Here is a 24,087-nt window from a genome sequence, read left to right as displayed (position 1 = left end):
GCAGAAGGGGACGGTGGAGCAAAGATGCTCAGTTCTTTGTGGTAGCGAAGCAAAGCAGGGCAGCAGCCTCAGCGAGGAGTGGGGAGGGCTGGGGCACAGACACCACAGTCATGCCTCGGGGACCCACCTGGACACATCCAGAAGGCCGCTCATCAATCCCACGGCAGTTCTCAAGACAAGCGGACCCAGCCAAGTTTACCACTGCATAATCCATTGAGAGCGAGTCAAGTTTACAAAGATGGCTTTATTTACACACTTACATACTGGCCTTGGTCCAAAAAAGACCAAGGACACTGAAAATAGTTATAGTAACTTGAAAAAATACAGAATAGAAATAGCCAATATCTTAATGTATTACTCTCCCCAAAAGCTGGATGCTTCTAAACTTGATTTAATATTTTGCATGTGTTCTCTCCGTTGCTTAGTAAATATGTTTGCTTCTCCTTTCTGTAGTCGACGTCTGATAGCTGACTTTTGCTGTTTTGTCAACTGACGTTTCACCTTCTGTTTTATTAATTCCTAGAGAGATTTTATAAATTAGATCACTGATAACCAAGGAGTAGAAATTCACTAAAACAAAAATTTAATTGATAGTATCTTTCGATATAAATGTTAAAAAATTTCACTGATACACTAAACAATAAAGTAAAACAATAAAAAGGGATAAAATTTGAAATTCGTAAGAGAAATTATACAACAAAAAAGGATAGTGTTAAGCAACATTAGCTTAAATAACAAATCATCATAGTGCCACCTGCTGTTCACAATGAAAACTGAAGTAAAAAAGCAAGTTGAAAACTTCCTCCTCTCCCTCCTTACAAAGTTGCCCAGGCTGGCCTTACAACTATCACTCTCCTGCCTCAGTCTACCAAACAGATGGGCTTATGCATGTGTGCCACCATGCCCACCTAGACAGGATGTGTAATACAAAGCCATTTTATTAAGGCATTTATTATTGACAATAATATCCAAGAATACCTTCACAATTTAGCTGTAGAAACGACCTGACAGTGTCTGATGTTTCTATGTGGTACTACTTCCCAAACTCAGGATGGCCTAGAACACTGAGCCACCTGGCAGTCTACCAACTTAAGAACTGGAAACAGAAGTGGCTAAGTTTTAAGACTCTACCCTGCCCCAGGAAACTGTTCAGAACTGTGAGTGCCTCCTACACTAATGAGAGTGGAACCCAAATCAGAGGCCAAACTACAGTGTGCTCAAGGCAGGTGGGGTGAGGTTGGGGGCTGGTGGCAATATTTTCTTCTAATTTCCACTTGTTCATACTGAGATTATAAAATAATTATACAATGCGAACTAAGGAAATGATGGATTAATATGAACACTGCCATACAAATTACAACTTATAAAGCTTATGAGATCACTTTCTATAAAAAAAAAAAAAAGGAAAATTACATTTAGTATGCCCTAGAAGTTGGTACAATGTGAATATCAAATACTTGTGTGTTATTTTAGGGAGCACATAAAAATTAATGGAAATCATGCTTTTAGTTAAAAAAGTTCTAGTAGGTGGTAGCCACATTCATATTTACTAAAAAGCAGCATATCTTTTTGTTGAAGTATAACTTGTTATGTATTAAGGAGAATTTACAAACAGCCAACAAATATGAACTACAGAAATACTTTAAGGAGAAAATGATTTTGCAATTATAATTTCAAAGAGCATAAAGTAAAACTTTTGTCTTTGTATATATTACAAAACAACAATCAAGTTAATGGATGTACCAAAGTTCTCTCTCTCTCCTTTTTTTTTTTTTGCGGAATCGGGGTGTGAACTCAGATCCTTGCGCTTGCCAGGGAAGCGCTTATTCCACTGAGCCATCTCCCGGGCCCTCAAAGTTCTCTCTTTTTTAAAAATTTTTTTGGAGACTGGGTCTTGCTGCCAGGCAGTTCAGGCTCTCCTTGAACTCACTATGTAGCTTAACCTGGCCTTGAACTGGAGGCACAAATTAGCACATGACCTCTAAGGAAAACTGTGATAAAAATTTTAAAAGGATGTAGACTTGATATGCCAATTTTGTTTAAAATAATTAGAGAGAATAGGGTAAATGGATCTTTTTCTTTATCAGAAATTTATATTTTATAATGTAATTCATGAAACCCAAGGTGTAAAAGTTAAAGACTTAACAATATTAAAATTTTAAATTCCTTTGCTAGCTCTAAGAGATATGTAAGAATCAGATTAGGGCTGGGGATATAGCTTAGCAGTACAGTGCCTGCCTGGCAAGTACAATGTCCTGAGTCCAATTTCTTTTTTTTTTTTTTTTTTTTTGCGGAACCAGGGATTGAACTCAGACCCTTGCGCCTGCTAGGGAAGTGCTTATTCCACTGAGCCATCTCCCCGGCCCCTCTGAGTCCAATTTCTGACACAAAAAAGAATTAGATTAAATTACATGCAAACACAATTTTAACTTGGCCTCTGACAATGTCAGCACCATCATCTTTTTAGAAAGCATGGATACAGCATAAATTAGTAATCTAATTTTTTTATATGCAATTATCAGTGTTGTTCCACTAATGAGCTACATAAAATTAAGTTTTGATCTTGAGAATTCCAAGAAAGGTACACAAACAAATCCCTGCAGATATCAAAATAAAGCTAAGAGCTGGTACTAAATGGTAAGAAATGTATAATAAAGATAGGCTGATAACTTAGAAGAGCTATTAAAAATAATATAAACTGGCTGGGGAAATAGCTCAGTAGAATAAGCACTTGTCTGGCAAGTGCAAGGTCCTGAGTTCAATCCCCGGGTACCGCAAAACAACAACAACAACTACAACAACAACAAAACTTCATAGATTTCAAATTGCTCAGAAAGGGGGCTAGGGAAATAGCTCAGTAGAATAAGCGCTTCCCTGGCAAGCACGAGCGCCAGCGCCTGAGTTCAATCCCCAGTTACAATAAAAAAAAAAAAAAAAGAAAAATCATGAAATATCCTGACCCTCGGAAAGTGTATATAAAAGCAACTACATTTCTAGAATTTGACCATCTTACTGGTGTGATGAGATCTAAATGTTTCTGAGATGAAGTGAAGCCCTAAGTGATGGTATATTATAAATTACAGGACTTTTGTCTAACTTTGTTTTTGACAGTTTTAATTTGGTAAACATCCCATACTATCAACCACATAGCACACATTTTAATTTACAGACTATTTCTGAACTTGGAATACAAAGGTAGGAAAAAGAAGTTATTCATATTCTATTGAATTCACTCTATCTCATCATTTCATTAGCTTCCTTTCTTCCTTTCTCAATGGATTTTCTTCTTTTGTTCACAAGTAAAGTTATCACCAAATTCTGGCTGCACTGATTCTCATCTCAAACAGCAGGAAAAAAAAAATCCAATGCACCAATCATGGAATTTTAATTAATGAAAAAAGTGATAAAATTACTTTCTTAATGTTGGACAGAGAATTTATGTTGTTCCTAAGTCTTAAGTAGTGGCATATATAGCTTTACAATGCTGAGGTCTGGAAGCAGGAGACAGAACACTTCCACAGGTCAGTGAGACTGGCTTTTCTTTCAGAGAGTGATTATTTCTAAACTGATTCTTCCTTCTGGGTAGTTCTGAAAGAAGGCTGGCAAATAAAAATGCTTCTTAGGAGGAGCTAGAATGTTTTTGCTTTTTGTTCAGAAAAAAAGTCCCTCTTTTCTTTTTCAATTTTTTTTTTTTTCCTGCAGAACTGGGGATTGAACTCAGGCCCTTATGTTTGCCAGGGAAGCACTTATTCCACTGAGCCATCTCCCCAGCCCCTTCAATTTTATTTTAAAGAGAAAAAAAGTAAAAAATATTTCAAAGCAATAGCAGAGTAACAATGGTTAACACATTGCATGTTATCTTTAAATTAGCTACTCAAGAGTACAAGATATAGGTATTTAATTGTCCAAACAATATTAGAACAAACCTCTTTTCTTTTCAGTGAATTAAGAGAAATTAGTAGAATGGCATTAACTATCTTGTGTGCACACTCACACATACTGTCTGTTTTGCTTTCCTTTTTCTTTTGTGATTTTTTTTTTTTTTTGAACATTGTTGATAAATGTCCAAAGACTCCAACAAACATTTTAGATACCAAAAATGGTAAAACTATCTTTTTCTCTCTCATATTTTATGAAAAACTAGCTTTTGGGGCCAGGAAGATAGCTCACTGGCATGTAAGTGCCTGCCTGGCAAGTGCAAGGTCCCAAGTTGGATCCTTAGGCCACAAAAAAAAAAAAAAAAAAAAAAAAGAAAGAAAGAAAAGGAAAAACTAGTTTGTGAAGGTGCACTGCTGTCATTAGGTATATAACTTGGAAAAAGTCATATAACCTGCCTGCACTTCACTTTCCCCACTGTAAAGTCAAAGGATTAACCCATGAAAATCTACTAAGTTCCTTTGGACCTAAAATGTTTATGATTTTTACCCTTCAATTTCTTTTTTTTAATGAGCAGAATATATTTATTGAGAGAAAGAAAGCTCCTGTCCAAGAGAGGGGCAGGAGAGGGGCCTGACCGGGTAGTTCCCCGCCTTCAATTTCAGCCATTGTCTTTTTGTTTGTTTTTGGCGGAACCGGGGATTGAACTCAGTCTCTTGTGCTTGTACTCTACTGAGCCATCTCCCCAGACCCTCCCGCCTTCAATTTCAAGCTAACTTATACACCATTTTTTTCTCTAGAAGCTTTGACCATTCTAGTTAAAAGAAAACTCTTTCTCATATGTTAATAAATTTTTACTTTTTATGATTTCTGAAATTAACATATTAAGGTCCAAATATCCTAAAGTATCTTGTAATCTTCACAGTACAGTCCACAGTAGTGACATAATCAACATCTGTAAATGCACAAATACTTACTGGAGGAATTGTTGAACAGCTTACAACACTGCCTGCAGAAGTAACACTCAGAGTTCTTGCTCTAGACTGCGTGATATTTTCCACATTTTCTTCATCTCTAGTAGAAAATTTAAAAAGTCCATAAAACTGATAGTTAATTCTTATGATCATGCCTGACTGCATTAATTTATGTTCTCTGACTACATAACATCAACATACTTCAGAAAGATATTTAAAATTTCTGAAGGTAAAATTACCTAAATTCATCTCAAGATACTAGTAATTTTCATTTTTGACATTCTGAAAGTCACTATCAAAATTTCCGAACTATCTCAGTCACCAAAATTTGTCACTGCCTCACAATTCTTCTTTTTTTCCACCACACCTCTCCTTTTCTTTTACCTAACTACATAAATCTGCCTCACAATCTAAATGTCTGCAACACTTTCTCGCCACCTTCTCAAATATGAGGTAGAATGGGGACAGAGGTGGAATGATACGACGAGATAGTAAAAAACTCTAAAACCATGGAAACTAACTTCTTTTTCCACATTGATCAGTTTTAAAAATGTATAAGAACTCAGAAAATATTAACATTTTTTTGGAACATCTATTTTACTGCTACTATGCATAACGAAAGTTTTGTTGAGTTCATGCCCAGAAAATGGAAATACAGAACTTCCATTCCCTGCTTACAACTTAGAGGACCATTTAACCCTGATTTTTCTTTTACTATCATGACGTTTAAATTTATGTGTCAACTTTATGGGGCCTACAGTGCCACATATTTATTTAAACATTATACTGGGTGTACCTGAATTGACAAGCTGAATAAATCAGACTGTTTACCCCACATAGGTAGGCCCAATCGAATTCACTGAAAAGTTCAAAAAAGCGAACGTACAAAGAAAGAAAACTTGGTTACTTCTGCCTATCTTTCAGGTGGGACACTTGTCTTCTGCTTCCAGACTCACTGCTGGCTCTCCTGGTTTTTGGGCGTTGGGCTCCACACAGATCGTAAGCCCTGGCTATACTGGGACTCCAGCTTGACGACTACAGATCCTACATAACCTGATTCCTCACATTCTGTCCTTGACTTAAGATGGTGTGACAAGATTTTCAACTACATAATGAGGCAAAAGTGACATGGTTTTGCTACAGCTCCTAATCAATATCACCACCAGGTTGGACAACAGATACTATGTTGCTTGCAGGCGCTTTAATCCACTGAGCTATTTGGCCGGCCCTCTCTGATTAATATTTGTTAAGACAAAATATCAGAAGAAAATATATCATTATATAGTTTTAACAGTATGGGAATCAAGTGGGACAATGAGAAATACCAGGGAAAATCTGCTGTAGACATTTTACATGGAAAGAACATTAACTGCATGCTTCATGTATTTATATTCCCTTATGTAACTCAAACATAAACTACACGTAAATAGAAAAATACACTCATTTAAAACCTGATAATTTTATCAAGACCTACATTTAATTCTTTGAAAGTCATTTTGTATTTCAACACAGAACTAAAATTTAGAGAACGGGCTTCCTTGATTTACCTCAACTGAGACTGAAAATACTTGTTTTAGTAAGAGAAAGATTTTTTGATTTTCATTTTGCACACAAGGATAGCAGAACACAACTGTTACACTTCTTTTTTAAGAGTCACTTAGTAGAATCAAACAGTCTTAGTCTGAAGACTACAGTCAGGAAACAACAGAAACCTACCTGAAAGGCCTGAAGTCTTCCTTCAGCGACAGGTTAACAAGACGAGGGCAGTCATCTTCATCTTCCTCGGAGGCAGCACGGATTCCTCCTCCACCTGTCTGGCATTCCCGCATGGAGTCCTTCTCAGTTCCATTCTCAGAAAACTCAGTTGTACAGCTGTTTTCAAAAATATGCCCTTTTATCTCCTCTGAGGGCTGACTGAAATCAGCCATTGCCAAGCTGTGTGCGTGGGCACTTTCTTCTGAACTGTCTTCTATTGGCTCACCATCTCCAGATGAGCTGCAGCAGCGGCCTCCTGAGTCATCTGCAGCACTCTGTTCACTTTCAATTTCTGACCTACAAATGTTTGCTTTTTCCGACAGCTCAACATCAGAAAAGGAGAAAGCAGCTTCCTCCTCTCTCTCAGTACTTGCATCGTCTGGACCGACTGGATGTAGGAGTTCATCATCTGCCTGCATTTCCTTTGTGTAGCCACTGGCAGAAACCTCGACATCCAGAGAATCCTCCCTCCTGGGGGGAGAAAAGTGCTAAGTATTGCAAGAGAAAAATGCACCCACTTGAGATGAATAAACACTGTTACTCTGATAAACTGCGATTCTCAAGGTGAGCTGAAATAATTTTTCTTTGCCTAAAACATAGTATTTAAATATATAACTACAAAAGATAATGCTTGTTATCATTTTAATAAAAAACAACATATTAATAAAAACTTATAAAAACTTCTATTAATTTGCTAAGTGACGTTTCAAAGGGAAATAAAGTTTTAAAAAGTTACACTTCACCTCAAATCAGGAAATACCTAAAGCATATAAAACAAGAAAGAGACTTAATTTAGAGAATGTACAATTATGTCCTAGGAATCAATTATAATTTCTATTCTGAATAAAAAATACAAATTAAAAAAAAATAATACGGTTTGACTCCTTAGGAATGAGATTTTCCCATAACATCCAAAATAGAAGTTCTTGAACTTACAAGAAACTGCATATATTTTCTATCCCAAAATTAACAGCAGTGCCTTTGTGGACTAAAGACAAGTATGTTTATATTTTTCAGTTTCACTGATATACTATAGATCAGTGTTAACAGCAACTATAATGTGGCAAAGATCACTACTGAACATACTTTAGACGACAGTGTTACACTTTAGAGCTAAATATTAGGGGTCTTATCATTTTAAGCAACGCTGGGTACAAACCTGATATCACTAAAGGCTGGATAAAGCTCACTCTCATAGGCAAAACGTCTCATGAAGAAATCTCTGATGCATTTAACATCTCTGTCAAAATACCTCAAAGACAACAAAAAAAAATCATTTTTAATATCTTTATTTTCCCCCTAATTAGCTAATGACAATATCCTTACTATGATACTTCTCATGAAATGAAGAAAAAAAATGTTACATAAAAGAAAGGAAGTACAAATCTGTTACCAGTGTACTGGGAAAAAACTGAAACAGGAGGAAACTCGAATATGTCAACGTAGCTCATACCTATGGTTAGAAATGCAGAGGTTCTCACAGAACTGTTCAGCATATAGCAGAATGTACTGCGGGTGGGGAGGCAGAGTGCAAACCCAGGGTAGGCGACTGCGGTTGGGGTGGGGGCAAGTCTCCACTTCAGGCTATCTGGGAAGCTTCCTATCAGCAACCCCTACTAGAACCCTCTGCCAGGTGGGAAAGCTGAAGATACAAGATCAATGACTCGCAAGGCTAAGTTTGGAGACTGTGTATCTTTACTACCCATAACACTCAAAGACATATGTAATGCTGCAGCTTATAAATAATGATCTGAGGACATGTTAAGCTGGACTGAGAGTTTAGAAGACTGAACATCAGGTCTTTTCTGGCCACTACAAAGCAGCAAGAACGATTCAGTTCTTTTGTTTCCCCTCCAGATTCAGTTCTTTAGGAGCTCTTCACCTACAGACAGGTAAGGACAAGAGGAAATGAAACTGACCACCTTCTTGAAATTTTAACTGCATTATTTTGAGAAAGATGAAGTTAGACAATGTTACTCCATTATGCCCTCAGGGCCCTGGGGAAAATCTTCATATATTTAAAAATTATCACTTTATTTTATGTAAGTCCACATTTCTTAAATAGACAGTATCTTTTTCAAAAGCAGAGATTTAACTTACTTACATCTTAACTTCTAGCTCTTAGCACAACTCCTTTGCCCCACTACATAGAAATTTAATCACAATGCCTCGCCAAAGAATATGCAGAATATGACAATCTGTCTGTCATCAGTCCCTTCTCCACACTGGTGGCTCCCAAATGTTCCCTAGTGTAACTGCTATTCCATATTAATAAAAATGGTGATTAGCCAACAGAATATCTAGAGTACAGACTACACAAGTGCCATTAATCTTTTAGTATTTTTTGTTGGAAATATCTTTAAATTTCTTTCTCTAACTTAAGTATAGACAGCTTCTAATGGAAACCAAGAGGACAAGCTTCATTTAACATAAACTGCTTTGAGCTCAAACTTTACAAGAACAAACATACTATTACATAAGTGACACCACTTGCTACTTCATGAAAAAGAAGTTTCTCGGGGCTGGGGAGATGGCTCAGTAGAATAAGTGCTTGCCTGGCAAGTGCAAGGGCCTGAGTTCAATCCCTGGTTCCGCAAAAAAAAAAAAAAAAATTCTCATAAAACCTGGAACAGGGAGAAAAAAAACCACTTAAGAACATGATTATTACAATATATAAAGTCATTTTTCCCCATTTTTACAGAAGAAATTTTATGTGGATTCTTTTCTAATAATAAAAGCTAAAAATAATCTTGATTTGTCTGGAAACTATGTCCAGTACAAACCCACAATTTCTACCACGGCCACCCACGATCAGAGTTATGCTTGGTGACGGTCTCTTGAAGGTAACCAGCAGCAAAGAGAAAATAAGACAGACAAAAAGTATGTAGTGTTCTAGGGTGTCCCCCACTTCTACTTTATTTATTTATTTATTTATTTATTTATTTATTTATTTATTTATTGGCAGAACCGGGGATTGAACTCAGGCTCTTGGGCTTGACAGGCAAGCACTTATTCTACTGAGCCATCTCCCTGGCCCCTCCACTTCTACTTTAAAAATTGAGTTTCCACCTAAAAGTCTTTTTGGACAAAGGGTATCAAGTTTAAAAAACTTTGACTTGAATGTCTGACGCCTCATAGAGTAATTCAAATTTCTTTGTTACTATCTTTACAGTTTATATAAATAAAATCAGAAAATTTATTCAGATTTCCAATACACAGCAAAAATCTTATAAACAGGTTTAAAAATTGGATCAAAGTACAGTTTCCACTTTAAATACTAAAGAATGCAAAAGAGTCTAATGGTGGAAATTTTATAATGATAGTATATTCTTTTATAAAAAAACTAGAACATTAAAACCTGCAACTTCAAAACAATTACTAAAAACTGTTATAAAATTAGAAATTATGAGTAAAAAGATCTCATCACATACAAACAGCCCATATCTACAAACCAATCCCAGCACCTACCATTCAGCATTGGGATGAGAAGTTGAAACCATCTGTGGAAAATCAATCATGGTGATGTGGTCATCTTCATTCAGTATGAGATTGAATTCATTGAAATCTCCATGAATCAACCCATGATTTGCAAGTTTGACAATTAGTTCCATGGCTTCGTCATATACTGATGCAGGATCTTCAACATGGTGTATCTGACATCTGCAAGGATTTTAACAATGACAATAGGTTATTTGTACATGTTAAGATTTTAACGAAAATAGGTGTGCGTACACACATTTTATTTGTACTGTCTAGCAACCGTCTGTATTCCCATGACCATGCATGACATGTTCATTAAAAGGCCATACTGTTTTAGTTCTGTATCTTATTTCCACTATAGCCTCCTTTCTTTAATCTTTCTCAGAGCCAAACTCTTGCCAATTTCTTGTCCTCTCACTCTTATCAACCAATTCAAACAAGCTTCCATCCACCTTACCCAATGAAATGTTGCCTGTTGAGACTGTCAAGTGAATTCTATGTTTCTAAATCCTTGGTTATCATTTCTAGGCAGGTGACCTCTCTCCCCTCCTTTAAATGCATCTTTACTTAGTTTTTGGGTTTCCTCCCTGATCATCACTCAGGCCAAAATCTAACCATCACCAACTCCCCGTTTCCTTCACATCCAACTCCAACTGCAAGGAACTTGTGTTGGTCAACCTGTAAAATAGAGACCCTGAGCACTTTGTACCATTTTCCCAACTATCACTGAGATCAGAGCTACTAACATCTCTTGCCTAGATTATTGCAATAGTCTAACTTAAGTTTCTAACATTTCTGTTTCCTATAAATCCATTCTTAATAACAGTAGCGAGAGTGATCTTTTAAAGACATTTATTATACCACATCTTTTCTCAGCTCAGAACAGTCTCATGACTTCCTATTTCGAATTGAATTTAAAATTCTTTATACAGGTCCACAAATCCTAAGTGAAGTGGCCACCACCTCTCCTGGAGATGTCATTACTTACCATGTCCTCCCTTTCTTAGTCACTCATAGAGGCATGGCTGCCAAACATGCTCTCATCCAGGGCCTGTACTTGCTGTTCTCTGTTTGCAGTATCTTTTAGATACCTGCATATATTTTATGCACTCATAAATTTTCATCTTATGAATAATTTTTCCTATTATATGCAAAATGGCAATCTTTTATTCCCACCTAGGTGTTTCTATCCCCTTTATCTGTTTTACTCTTATCCACAGCACTTATTGATACACTCCATATATTATTATTTTCTTGCTTGGTTATTTGAAGCACATCTCTTCCATCAAAATGTAAATCTGATGAAAGCAAGGACTGTTTTGTTTATTGCTGAGCTTAAAACAACCTGGCATGTGACGCTGGGGAGATGGCTCAGTAGTATAAGCGCTTGCCTGGCAAGCCCAAGGGTCTGAGTTCAATCCCCGGTTCCGAAAAAAAAAAAAAAAAAACAAAAAAAAAAAAAAAAAACAACCTGGCATGTGAGAGACTCAGTCAGTACTGAATCAATGAATCAGAGATTACAAAATCCAAACTAAATTAAACTGAGTTTTCAACTTGCCTTAGAATCTATTCCTCTAAGTCAATTCCTAACTTTTCAGAAGCAACATTCTATGAATTAAAGAAAAACACATTCAGTAAAATGGAACTGGAAGTTCACCCACTAGGACCCATCCAAGAACAGTGAGTACTTACAGCGGGTAACCAGTTAAGAGCTCCATGACCACTGCGTGGCGATTGTAATCAACAGGCTTTGGAACTGGAAATTTTCTATCATGTAATGCCTAAAACATGGCAAAACAGGAACGAGCTAGTGAAGAGGTTATTACTTTTTAAAGAACAAAACCAAAATAAATGTAACATCCCAAAACTAGAGGAAAAACACACAACCCTTTATATATATATATAAAAAAAATCACAACGTGATTATTTCTGCACTGCTTATTAATCACAAGAATGAGCTGTACACAAAAACAAATTTTAAACTTGTTTGTCTGAATTTACTTTTCCTTCAAAAATGAACATTTACTGATTATGCACTTCATTAGGGTTACAAAAATGAGCCCTCATTAAGCTCAGTCTCAGGCTATTTCACTTCTATTTTGTCTTTGTCATTTGCTGGCCTGTGGTTTAAATATTCCAATAAAAACAAATCATGATTTAAGACACTATCTTCTGCATAGCAGGAAAAGAAACATCTCAGAGTCAGACATTTGAGTTTGTATACAACTTACTTTTCCAGAGCACGATATATAATCATAAATCTACTATGACAAACACATTGTGGCACTGAGTCAAATATTATTTTAGATCATCCATACAGCTATCTTTTCCTACATCCTTAGTTCCTTCTATAGAAGTCTGATTGTTACTCCCTTCAAAATACTTTACATTTATGGAATCTTTCATTTGGAATGTTAGTAAGCGTTTGCCATTTACACTTGAGTATTTCACTAGAATACTTTTGTATTCATTAAGTTCCCTAAAGGGCAGTCAGGACAGATAATTGTGTCCCCTAAATACACAGCACTGTGCCCACAGTGGCTCCTTTCCAATGCTCACTGTCCTTTCTTTATAGTCACATCATACCCAAGCTTGATGAATCTACTAAACTCTTACTTCAAAAGACCACTGCATCAGCTACTCTATTAAGTTTATCTGAAGTCAAAATATTAATTTTTTCTAAAAAAAAACAGTTCTTGGGCCTGGTGTGGTGGCACATGACTGTAATCCCAGCAATTGGGAAGCTGAGTTCAAGGGCAGCCTGTGCTACAAAGCGAGCTCAGGCCCACACTGAACTGCATAGTGACACCTATCTCAAAAAGACAAACAAAACAAAAAAACCTGCTCTTGGTTAGCAGTGCAGGAAAATGGCCAGAGCTGGAAAGCATGTTAAACAAAATAAGACAGTGCGATTTCAAAATATACAAAGCCATGATAACAAAAACAGCATGGGAATAGTACAAAAATAAACACGTAGACCAACAAAACAGAATGGAATAAGTGGAAACAAACCCACACAACTGCAGCCATGTGATTCTTAACTAAGTGACCAAAAATATATACACTGGAGGAAAAAGTTTCTTTAACAAATAGTGTGGAGAAAACGGGGTATCTGACTGTATAAGACTGAAATTTGCTCCCTGTATTTTTCCTTAAACAAAAACCAATTGAAAATGGAATAAAGACCTAGGTATAAGACCTAAAACCTTGGAACAGGAAAAAAGGAGAAACACTTAAAAATCATAAGCTCAGGCAGACTTCCTGAGAGACCTCCAACAACACAGGAAACAAGAGAAAAAAATCAACAAACAGGGCTGCAGCAAATTAAAAAGCTTCTGCACAGCAACCAAAGGAGTGAAGAGACAGCCTACAGAATGGAAGCAGATCTTTGCTACACTGTCTTCTGACAGAGAATTTACAAAAAACTCAAAAATCTTAACATTAAAAAACTCAATTTAGTCAATAATGGCCAAAACATTTTAAAAAGAGATGACAGGAAAACCAAAGGATACTATCAAAGGAACAGGATCTGGGAAAGGGGAAGGGAAAGACGGCTATGAGGGGAGGAATAAATGTGTGGATATGCGAAAATAAAACCTACTACTCTATCACTCATATGCACAAACACCATTTTAAAAGGCACTGTTTTATGTATATGCTATTTCCCCAACTCTGAAAGTGTGGTTATTCCCTTCGTATTCATTCCTTCCTTCACCTCATCTCATCCTAGGAGCTGATTTCCAGGGGTTGTGCACTTCACTGTGACTTTCCCACTGTTGGTAGACAGAACTCAACTACTCCCCACTCCCCAGAAATTTCTCATTACTTTGTTTTCAGGGAGTCGTTTTTACAATGCACATCATTTTGAAGATGTGTTGGCAGTTTAAGGGGCCAGTCAAATAGCTCAGTGGATTAAAGTGTCAGCAAGCAGGCATAGGGGCCTGCACAGGTTCGATCCTGGGCCTGCCATGTTGGTGCCAGCCCTGCCCCCAGAGTGCACTGAGAGGGCAAATGAGACTGGGAGTGGTGGCTTATGCCTGTAATCTCAGCACTTGAGAGGCTGTAAACAGGCGGATCACTACGAGTCCGATCTAGTAGTGAGACCCTCATCACCTGTAGATCCTTATCTAAAAACAAAAAAACCCCAAAAAACCCCAAAAAACAAACAAACAAAAAAGATGTGTTTGCAGTTTAACAGCATGTGATAACCTTAAACACTATCTATCTGCCTAGAAATTATATCACAGCAGCCATACATTAAAATGTTCTTTATTCTTCAACTATTATAAAAATACTAGTGTATTTACGGAGCATATTTATGTGTTAACTAGATTCTACTTCTGTTTGATCAATATAAAAACCCTGAAAAACCACCTAAACAGTTTGGGAAAAGTTTCTAATCATTCCTACACCAGGCTGCTTACTTGTAGATAAAATTTCATTGGATATAAATTTTTAGTAAAAAATACACCATAACACATCTAATACCAGTATCACCTATTTATGTTGCTTTCAAAATTCTCCAGATGGCTGGCCAGATAGCTCAGGGAACTAAAGCATTTCCTTAGGCAGAAACAGCAGTTGGGGTTCGATCTGGGGCCTGCCATGCTGGCCCTGCCCCCGGGGTGCACTGGGACAGCAATTGAGACTGGGCGTGGTGGCATGCACCTGTAATTCCAGCACTTGGGAGGCTAAAAACAGGAGAATCACTATGAGTTCAATCTGTGTAGTGAGACCCTGTATATCCTGTACTAAATAAAATACAAAAAAAATCTGATTACTAAAAATTTATTCATATGAATTAAAGTAGCCTGCTTGAAGAACATATTGAACTCTCAATTTTCAGTAAGACAAATTTTCTGAACTCAATTTGTGCTGATAATTCAAATTAAAAAAAGAAAATTATACATCCTAGAAGGCAGAATACAAACACAATGTAATTTTGTTTAATTTAGGTATTGAAGACATTTGCATAATATTTAAAATATCTAAGAAAAAAAAATCTACATTGAAACTAATAAAGGAAGTTAAAAGCTGAGTTTTTTTATTTATCATTTTTGATATGTATACAAATTTGCAAAATAACATTCTTTCCATTACGTTAAAGAAAAATGCTTGTCTACTTATTTGGGACACTAAGGTTTCCAACAGATGGAAATTACACAGCACTTACAAATGAGAATGATCAATATGATGAATAATTTCTTTTTTTTGGCAGAACTGGATTGAACTCAGGCCCTTGCACTTGCCAGGCAAGGGCTTACTCTACCGAACTATCTCCCTGGTCCCCAAATATGATGAGATTGGACAATTTTTAAATGTATTATAATAGGCTGGGAATGTATCTCAGCAGCATAAGTAGCGCATTCCAGGCAAGCACAAGGTCCCAAGTTTGATTCCTAATCACACACACACACACACACACACACACACGACACATAGCCATTAATCCCCCACAGACACAGTCTCCCTTGCTTCAAACATACTTATCTCCCTGTTCTTGCCACTTCTGTGAATGTCTTTGGTTGTACATGCATCATGCCTCCTTTGATGTCCTGAGTTGGTTTAAAACATTTACCTTTCATGGTCACTTTGATTTGGGCAACAGCCAGAAGTGGCACAGCCCTGGGTCTGGTGAATAAGGCAGATGAGGATGTACCTTACTTTGCACAGCTGCCTTTCGGATGGACGGTGTGTGACAGCATCATTCATCTCATCTTTAATCATATCTTATGAAAACATTCATTAAAGAGGGGTCTAGAATGGCTTCCCGAAGTGGCACAAATGATGGGCTGAGTGTGTTTAAGGGAGTATTTTAAAGGGAATTAATGGCAATATATCACTTACTGAAACAATTTTTAAAATCCAAACATTTTCAGTGTATAGCCTGAACCTACCATATAAATCTGCATCAGTAACAATTCAAAATACCTCACTACAAAGAAGTCACTAGAAATATAACAAATAATCAAGAATGAAAAGCAACTATCTCAAGGGACTGAGCCAGAGGTGAGGGAGACGCTTATCAGGAAGGTCTTTCTTTGTACTATTTGGTTGAAAAATGTGCTATTTGTACTACTTGATTAAACAATGTAAAAGCATTACAAAAAATACCTTCATATAAGCAAATTCCTTCATTGCAGAGAGACGAGATAAATAAAGCCAAGAAACACTATGCCTGTGCTTATGGTAATCACGTTTGTTTTTTAGATTTCGGAAGGAGGTTCTTCCTAGTCTGTGAAGCTTTAATGCAAACTGCTGTCCTTCTTCATTTGCAACAATGTAGATATCTGGAATCAAGTTTTAAAAGATTATTATACTTTTATTATAGTAAGTTAAAATAATTCTAACTTTATCTGACTTTTCTTGAATCTGTCATCTTTCCTATTATATATTTGGCACACAACTCATTTCCTGTGCATTATTATACTTTATAAACCAATATATATAAAGGTAAACTACAATGCAAATAAGAGGCTGGGGAGATGGCGCAGTGGTCTAAGTGCCTGCCTAACAAGCAGAAGGATGCGAGTTTGATTCCTGGCACTGCATGCCAGAACCCCAGATGCTCCACGTCAGCTCTGAAACTAGGCATAGGGGTGCACGCATATAATCCCAGAGCTGGGAGGCTGGGACGGGAGGATCACTAGGAGTCGGAGCTGCATAGTGAAACCTTGTAACAAATTAAAAAAACAAACAAACAAAGAAAAAAACCAGAAACCAAATCACAGATTTAGTGGTCAAAAATTACTATTTCCAAGATGTTCTATGGCCCCTGTGTATATATGTCAAAAAACCATTCAATTTGGAGGCGATATATCTATTCCTTAATGTCCTGTGAGAGAAGTGATTTAATATCTTCCTTGTCAAAGACATTAAGTTCAATTCAATTGCTTTCATAAATGCGATTCAGTTGTTTGAATATAATCCTAGAAGAATCTTCTAATAAGCAGTTTTTCAACTACAAAACGAGTTGCTGCTTGAAGTGGTGGCATTCAGAACACATTCTAGTTACTCATGAAGAAATTTTAATTACTTCTCATAAGAAAAAGACTGTCACACATGAAGTTACAAATGAACACAAACATTTTGGAGGGAAACCTGGTAAATCAAAACTTTAAATGCCTTTAAATTTTAAGTACTTTCCCCCCTCCTATATACTGAATTGTATGTGCCTCCAAAATTCCTATACCGAAGCTGTAATTTCCAGTACAACTGAGGACAGGGCCTCTAAAGAGGTAATCAAAGAAAAAAGTAAAAGGGTAAGATTCTCATCTATAGTTAGATCCGTATGAGAAAAGGAAGATGTACCAAGTGAGAACACAGCAAATCAGTTGTTTGCCAGTTGAGGTGAGGCCTCAGGAGAGACCAAACCCTGACATCGCACCTCTACCTTCCAGAACTACATCTTTGTTTTAAACTACCCGATCCGTGGTATTCTGCTGCAGGCAGCAGCCTGAGACACCTAATGGCTGTCCCAGTGATTCTATTTCAAGAATGTATAGCAGTATTTATTTACACAAGGATGCACACTGCCATCACTACCATACAGTGATGTCATGCCATTATGAGAAAGATATGCAATGTTGTGAAATGACACCAAGAACCTATCATGTAAGCTCAAGTCAAATGCAAAGAGTGAACACTATTGGCTTTCACTTGTGATTAAAACGGTATGAGTGTTTCTACCTAGATTCTTAATACATATAAATGTACTTATACAGAAAATTTCCACAGGGATAGGAAAAAATAAAGACTGCTAGCACTGAGATACAGTAAAAGGAGAAAGAGACAAAGGCTAGGAATAAGACTAGTTTTTATTGCATTCTCTGCCATACTACTCATCATCTTGCCATGCAAATAATTCCTTAAAAATTAAAAAATAAAGACTTCTTAAAATTTTAAGGCCAGCCAAATAGCTCAGCAGATTAAAAGCACCTGTAAGCAGGCTCAGGGCATGCTGAGACAGCAACTGAGATTGGGCGTGGTGGTGTGCGCCTGTAATCCCAGCTCTTGGGACGCTGGCTGTAAACAGGCGGATCAATGAGTCCAAACTAATAGTGAAACCCTGAACACCCTTGAGACCCTTCCCTCCCTCTGCAAAAAAACCCCCACACACACCCAAAAAAACAAACGCACCCAAACTCGTCTAAAACTGAATTATTTCATTATGACCTGGTTCTCAATCTGTAAGAGTCAATTCATGATTTTATAATCAAAAGAAATAATGTTTGTATTGCATGCAAAAAAACAAAAACAAAATTAAAAAAAAATGCCTACCCTGCAGTATCTGATACTTTTACTGATGTATTTGACACTGACACACACACACACACACACACACAAATATTCTATTTAGTACTTTAGCACAGCTTTCTAAATATACAGCATAATCATATAAAGTAGCAGAGAAATCTTTAGGGTAGACTTAATTCTTTTATTTACAAGTTTAATTTTGTTTTCTCAGTTTATATGAATACATAAACTACATACAGTAAAAAGCAGTAGAGAAGATATGATATAAAGAAAATCATTACTTATTCTTTGTACCAGTCTTCTCTAAGAGCATAAATTATGCCCAAGTATCTGTTCAGTGCTTTTTAGAATGCTTTTTCCACAAAACTAAACAAAAAAGGGGGATATAAATGAACATTGATATATATGTATGTACATGTGTGTGTGTGTGTATATATATATATATATAATGGCTACTTTCTCTTAATTCAATGAGATTTGTATTGATGGTGTTTGAAAAGGATGTCTGCATCTTGTACTATGAATAAACTACTACAAAGACAACAATATGCAATGTATTAATTAGTGTAACTATCCTAGTAACCTGTTTTGAAACTCATTGCTGTTTCTCAATAAAATCAATAAAAAACATAGAATGCTTTTTCCTCCTTATGTTATAAACATACTCATCTTTGACTTTCTGATCATACAACTGTGGTGCAAAATGTGTTTCTGGTTTTTAGATATCAACTGTTTTGGGCTGGAGAGAGAGCTCGGCAAGTATAAGTGCCCACCTGGCAAGCACAAAGTCCTTAGTTCAATGCCTGGTACCCCCCAAAAAGATATTAACTGTCTTGTATTACTTCCTTATAGTACATATTTTAGCTACTATAAATGCACAATTTTTCAGATATAAAACAGAACAAATATTTGCCAAAGAGTTTAGTAGTTAGTTAAAATCAATTCCTGGTATAACTGCATTTTCAGTGATGGACTAGGGAAATAAAATAATTACTAAATTAATGGCATGCTCATAATTTCTTCTACTTCCAACCAACTTTTCAATTTACTATTTAGTTGCAAAACATTGAAGAGGAATGCTTTCTTAAGGGGAAATATAAATTAAAGTAGAGAAAACACTTCCAAGGACCACTAGGACTCACCTGATTCTTTGCCAACACCCATCTGGTTTCCAACAGACTCGACGACCTGTCTAGAAGAAAGTGTTTTCAAAGCTAGGTAATCATAGCCAGCGTTTGTCAACCGATATCCCTGGACAGCTAGACAAAAACAGATGAACAAGACCAGATATGAGTTACATGGTAGGGACACATCACTGCAGTTCAAATCAGTAAGAATTTAAAGGTGGAAAGTCTTAGCTGGATAAATAAACTACTCAGACTTACATATTCCCAAAAAATGTTTCTATAATCTGCATTTGTCTAGTGTACAGTTACTCAAAGTATGACCCACCGATAGCCATCAATCTATAAATCTTGTCTGTGACAAGATAAATATAGAAACTACAAGGAAGTATTTAAGTTCAGAAACTTTTATACTGATTTGACCAAGAATTTATGCCAGTTTTTGGATATGTCTGTTATTCTCCTCTTTCTGGTAATTATTTTTATTACAGTTTATAAAACTAAAGCTCTGTGACAGGTTTCAAAACTCGTCCCTCACCATCCAGACAGTTGGAAAAGTAATGCTCTAGTATAGAGTACTGTGACAGGCTGAATTTTCCAAAGTCGGCAGCAAAAATATCTCTACCTTACAGGCTGTTCTGCAGTACAAATTTGCTACTCTTTTCTCTACCCTCTTTAATCTAGTGGGATCTGTGATTTTTTTTTGAAGAAACACACTATTATTGTAGATTACACCAAAAGGAACCAGTGTTCAAAAAATAAAACAAATTACTCTTTCAATAGAAATAGCAAGTTTAACATGCATAAAATAAAGGCAAGAAAACTAACAATGCCAGCTACTGAATTTCTACTGCATTGGTCCATGAACACATCAGCTGGAATAAACTGTTGAGCGCAGATACCATATGATGCACTGTGATTTTTTTTTTTTTTTTGGCAAACAATAAGGCAGAATGTTGTGTTACTTCTTAGTCTATTGTTTCACTAGTCTGGCACTTTCTATTTCTTATGAATAACTGCTCTGGGTGAAAACTATCTGAAAATTCAAAATGATACATTAAAATACTTACTTTTGGTACGTTCCCAAGCTATCAGTTTATGTTTTACTAATTCTCGTAAGATTTTATTACAGCCACCATGTTTCAGGCTTGCAATAGAAGCAATCAAACTGCAGGGAACTATTTCATGGTTCTTCATGCCCATTTCAACCTGAAATTAAAGGGACTGTATGAAGTCACCAACACAATAACTTACTATACAATACAACAGCAAAATCTTTCTAAGAAATTAACTTCTCAAAACTTTCTTGATCATGTAGCCCATCAACTGCTGTCATAGGTAGCTTAACAACAGGTATACATCCTAAGAAATGCTTCAATGCTCAATTCTGACCTTGTGTAAACATGATCAGAAAGTACTAAGGATACTAGACAATGTAATCTTCCAGGATTTACAGATAGATGCAATGTTAATGACAGAAATGTTATGTAATGCTTAACTATAATTGTAGAACATTATTACTCCCTTCTTCAACATTTTCAGTTACAATGATATATTCCCTGTTCAGATATTCCTTGTTTCTCTGCTTCACTTCCAGGGTAGGAATTGTGAGCACTTGACAAAGTGAATGGCACATGGCAAATACTATAAGACTTATGCTAAGGCACTACAGTTGTAGACGGTAAAACATGAAAAAGCAAACCAAACAAAACCATAAAGATATTCTTTATTCTTAGAGGCTAGGGAAATAGCTCAGTAGAATAAGCGCTTGCCTGACAAGTGCAAGGGCCTCAGCTCAATGCCCAGTTCTGTAAATAAATAAATTTCTTTATTCTTGGAGAACTAAAAGAAGTAGCTCAAGGTCCAACCTTTTTAGCCAAGAGATTTTTTTTTTTTTCTGTACTTAGTACAGGGTCTATAGGGTCTCACTATGCAGATATGACTCCTAGGGATCCTCCTGTTTACAGGATTATAGGTACACGTGCCACCACACCCAGTCTCAATGCCATCTCAGCGCACCCCGGGGTGGGGCCAGCACAGCAGATCTAGGGATCAAACCAAAGCAATCACAGCAGGTGCTTTAATCTGCTAAGCTATTTGGCTGGCCAAGATCACTTTTAAGGAAGAAACAACACTTTAGGCTGACTTTGGAGAGGAAATACACAAGGAGATATAAAAAAAAAAATTTGGAAATGGTACATACACAAAAAGTTCTGAGCACAAGGAACAGGCAACACATAGAGCAGTAACTCTGTATGAGATGGCACATATAGTTCATGGATTTAAAGACAAGAAGACACTTGTTAGGCTTTAGAAGACACTGAAATTCTGACATGCGGAATTCCTTTTAGGACACTAACCTAAGAAGAACAGGAAAATCAGCTTAGAAAAGGCAAAACAAGAAAATTAAAACATTCCAGTTCAGAGGAAACAGTAACCAGAACTGGTCAAGAGGCGGAGGCGGCGGTGGTGGTGGTGGTAGTAGTAGTAGTCATGGAGAAGGAATTAAGGATCTTTAGCAAACAGAGAAGGTCTGGCAAATTGATGTGGGAGGGTAAAAAAGCTGAGAACAGTCACAGTTGGAAGTGAAGACAGTCACAAATTCTATTTTTTGCTGGAGTTTGGAGAAGTAGGAAAGGGGTAGACAAACTGATGAATTTGCTTTAAGAATATAGTCAAATGAGGATATAAAGAAAGTTTAGGATGAGTGTATACTTAGAAATAAACTCATATTTAGAGGAAAGCATTAATCTGACAGGAGTGAAAAATGAATTGTGAAGTAGATGTAATTACCAAGCAAGAGATAAATGAGGGTGTGTGTGTGAAGGGCTGGGGAACGTAATTTGGGGAAAATTCATAAAGGTAAACAGAAGTCAAATCAAACAATGTAATGGACACAGAAGGAGCGAAAGCAGCTAAGGGGAAAGGAAGTCAAGGAATGGTTAACACTGTTTGAGATTCAGCTGAGACTGGGAAGTTACAATGAAGTGAGGAGAACATTTCTTGGTGAGATTTAAAAAGAATTTAAATACTACAGAGTTAAAGTTTTGGAAGATAAATTAAGTATTTTGGTGTTCCACCAAAACTTCACACTTTAAGCTCAACTTTATACTTAGCCCCTGCCTCACCTAGATCCTAACACTCTTCACCTGTGCTTAGGAAGTAAAGAAAGTATCTTTTAGAGATGATAATAGGTATTAAAAGCCTTCATCTACATGAGAAAGAAAACTGCTCCAATTTCATACTGACCAAGCATCTGACACCTTACTCCGTAAGTGTTGTGTATTTACCACTAACTTCAAAATTCTCCAACACAAAGCCTTAAAATAATACAACAATCATTAAGACTAATACTGCACATACTGTTGTATTCCACATTATATTCTTTATCAGGGGCTCACTCTTTACTAAAAAAAAAAAAAAAAAAAAAAGGCTCTTAAATAAGTGTACTGATTTATTCTGCAACTGCCTTGTAATAGTGATTGGAGCTTTTTTTTTTTTTTTTTGCCTTACTAGAAGGTCAGCTTTTGTTACTCCCTCATTAAAAACACTCAGTGCTTCCCCCCAGTATTAACTAAGCCTGAATAGCAAGGAACATGATCTAGCTCTCACACTTGCCATTTCTGTCAGTGTCTGTCTTACTAAGCTCCAACTATTTTGACTTTTCTTCAAAGAGGAAAACCTCAGACCTTTTCTCCCCTACCTCTACCTCTTTCCAAAGATATCACACGGCTGGCTTCTCCTGCAGCAACTGTCTCCCATTCGTTCTTTTAATTAGCAAATAGTATCAAGGGGCAGTAGCTTTTTTTTTTTTCCTAATGAGCGCGCAAACCGGTTACCAGGAACAGGCAGACAAGATCCTCGCAACCAGTCTTCCCATTCCTTCATTCAAAACATCTATTTGCTATTTATCTTTTGTCATCTTCCTAGCACTATCTGATGTTATCTTGCTTGTGCATTCGTTTACTTAACGATGAAGGGGTATCTTCTTCCTCTTACGTTTTCTGCTCTGCGAATCTCCTGAAATTGCTATAAAAATCCGACATATGTGTTTCCTGAATGAATCAGAAGAAACATTACTCAACTGAGTTCGTGCGCAGAGAACTCAGTGCTCTAGTCTATCCTTAATTCTCCTCAGTAGGGGACCAAACCTCTGCTGGTGGGAAGCCAGGGGTCAGAGAAGTTCCCCCAAGTCAGAGTGGAAATGTCCCCCAAGCTCAAGGATAGCCGAAGGAAGGAAATAATTAGAAGAGGGGGCTTCTGCTGTGCTTGGGGGACGATAAGCTCTTACACAAAAGCTTTTTAAAAAGCAGACTCTCCAGAGCTGTTCAGAAAATCACTTATTTCCTGGCAGTCTTCGCCATGTCCCAGGGAAAACAGCATACCCACTGAGCTCCCAGCAAAGAGGAAAAAACGCAACGTAGGAAGTGACAAGGGAGAAGGGGGAAAGCAGGCGCTTACCGCAGTTAGGACCCTGAAGTCATCCTGACTCAGGTAACGCAGCTTGGCCACATTTACCTTCCCCATGGCGGCTGCAGACCCACTCGGAAGGAGCTAGCCCCACTACCGTAGCGCGCGGGGCTGCTGGGTAATCTCGCGTGCTTTGCGGCCTCCAAGGCTCG

The 24,087-nt window shown here is 36.9% G+C and overlaps 1 protein-coding gene and 1 non-coding gene across 2 annotated transcripts; both read right to left on the bottom strand.

Annotated features, from left to right (window-relative positions):
• Positions 1-224: 224 nt before the first annotated feature.
• Riok2 (RIO kinase 2) lies at positions 225-24,039 on the bottom strand. Its single transcript, XM_004625423.2, has 10 exons — positions 23,927-24,039; positions 20,536-20,674; positions 19,484-19,600; positions 16,200-16,375; positions 11,778-11,866; positions 10,074-10,265; positions 7,765-7,857; positions 6,567-7,076; positions 4,854-4,950; positions 225-519 (listed from the first exon to the last, which is right to left on the bottom strand). The coding sequence occupies exons 1-10, from the start codon at positions 23,990-23,992 to the stop codon at positions 355-357; spliced, it is 1,644 nt and encodes a 547-aa protein (XP_004625480.1). The 5' UTR covers positions 23,993-24,039; the 3' UTR covers positions 225-354.
• Positions 20,235-20,378, bottom strand: LOC111814827. Its single transcript, XR_002819712.1, has one exon. It is a non-coding gene; the product is annotated as a small nucleolar RNA SNORA8 (small nucleolar RNA).
• Positions 24,040-24,087: the final 48 nt, after the last annotated feature.

Source organism: Octodon degus, unplaced genomic scaffold (genome assembly GCF_000260255.1).
Source record: "Octodon degus isolate 3935 unplaced genomic scaffold, OctDeg1.0 scaffold00009, whole genome shotgun sequence".
Classification (NCBI taxonomy): domain Eukaryota; kingdom Metazoa; phylum Chordata; class Mammalia; order Rodentia; family Octodontidae; genus Octodon; species Octodon degus.
This window is presented reverse-complemented; position numbering and strand designations above follow the sequence as displayed.

Bases quoted from the DNA above. Each gene is read 5' to 3' on its own strand.
- Riok2 (XM_004625423.2), bottom strand. From the start codon at position 23,992: ATGGGGAAGGTAAATGTGGCCAAGCTGCGTTACCTGAGTCAGGATGAC. The intron at 11,867-16,199 runs GTATTTTTTGTA...GCCATGTTTTAG, and splicing joins AGGAATTTGCTTATATGAAG to GCATTACATGATAGAAAATT. The intron at 520-4,853 runs GTAAGTATTTGT...AAATCTCTCTAG, and splicing joins GCTGTTCAACAATTCCTCCA to GAATTAATAAAACAGAAGGT.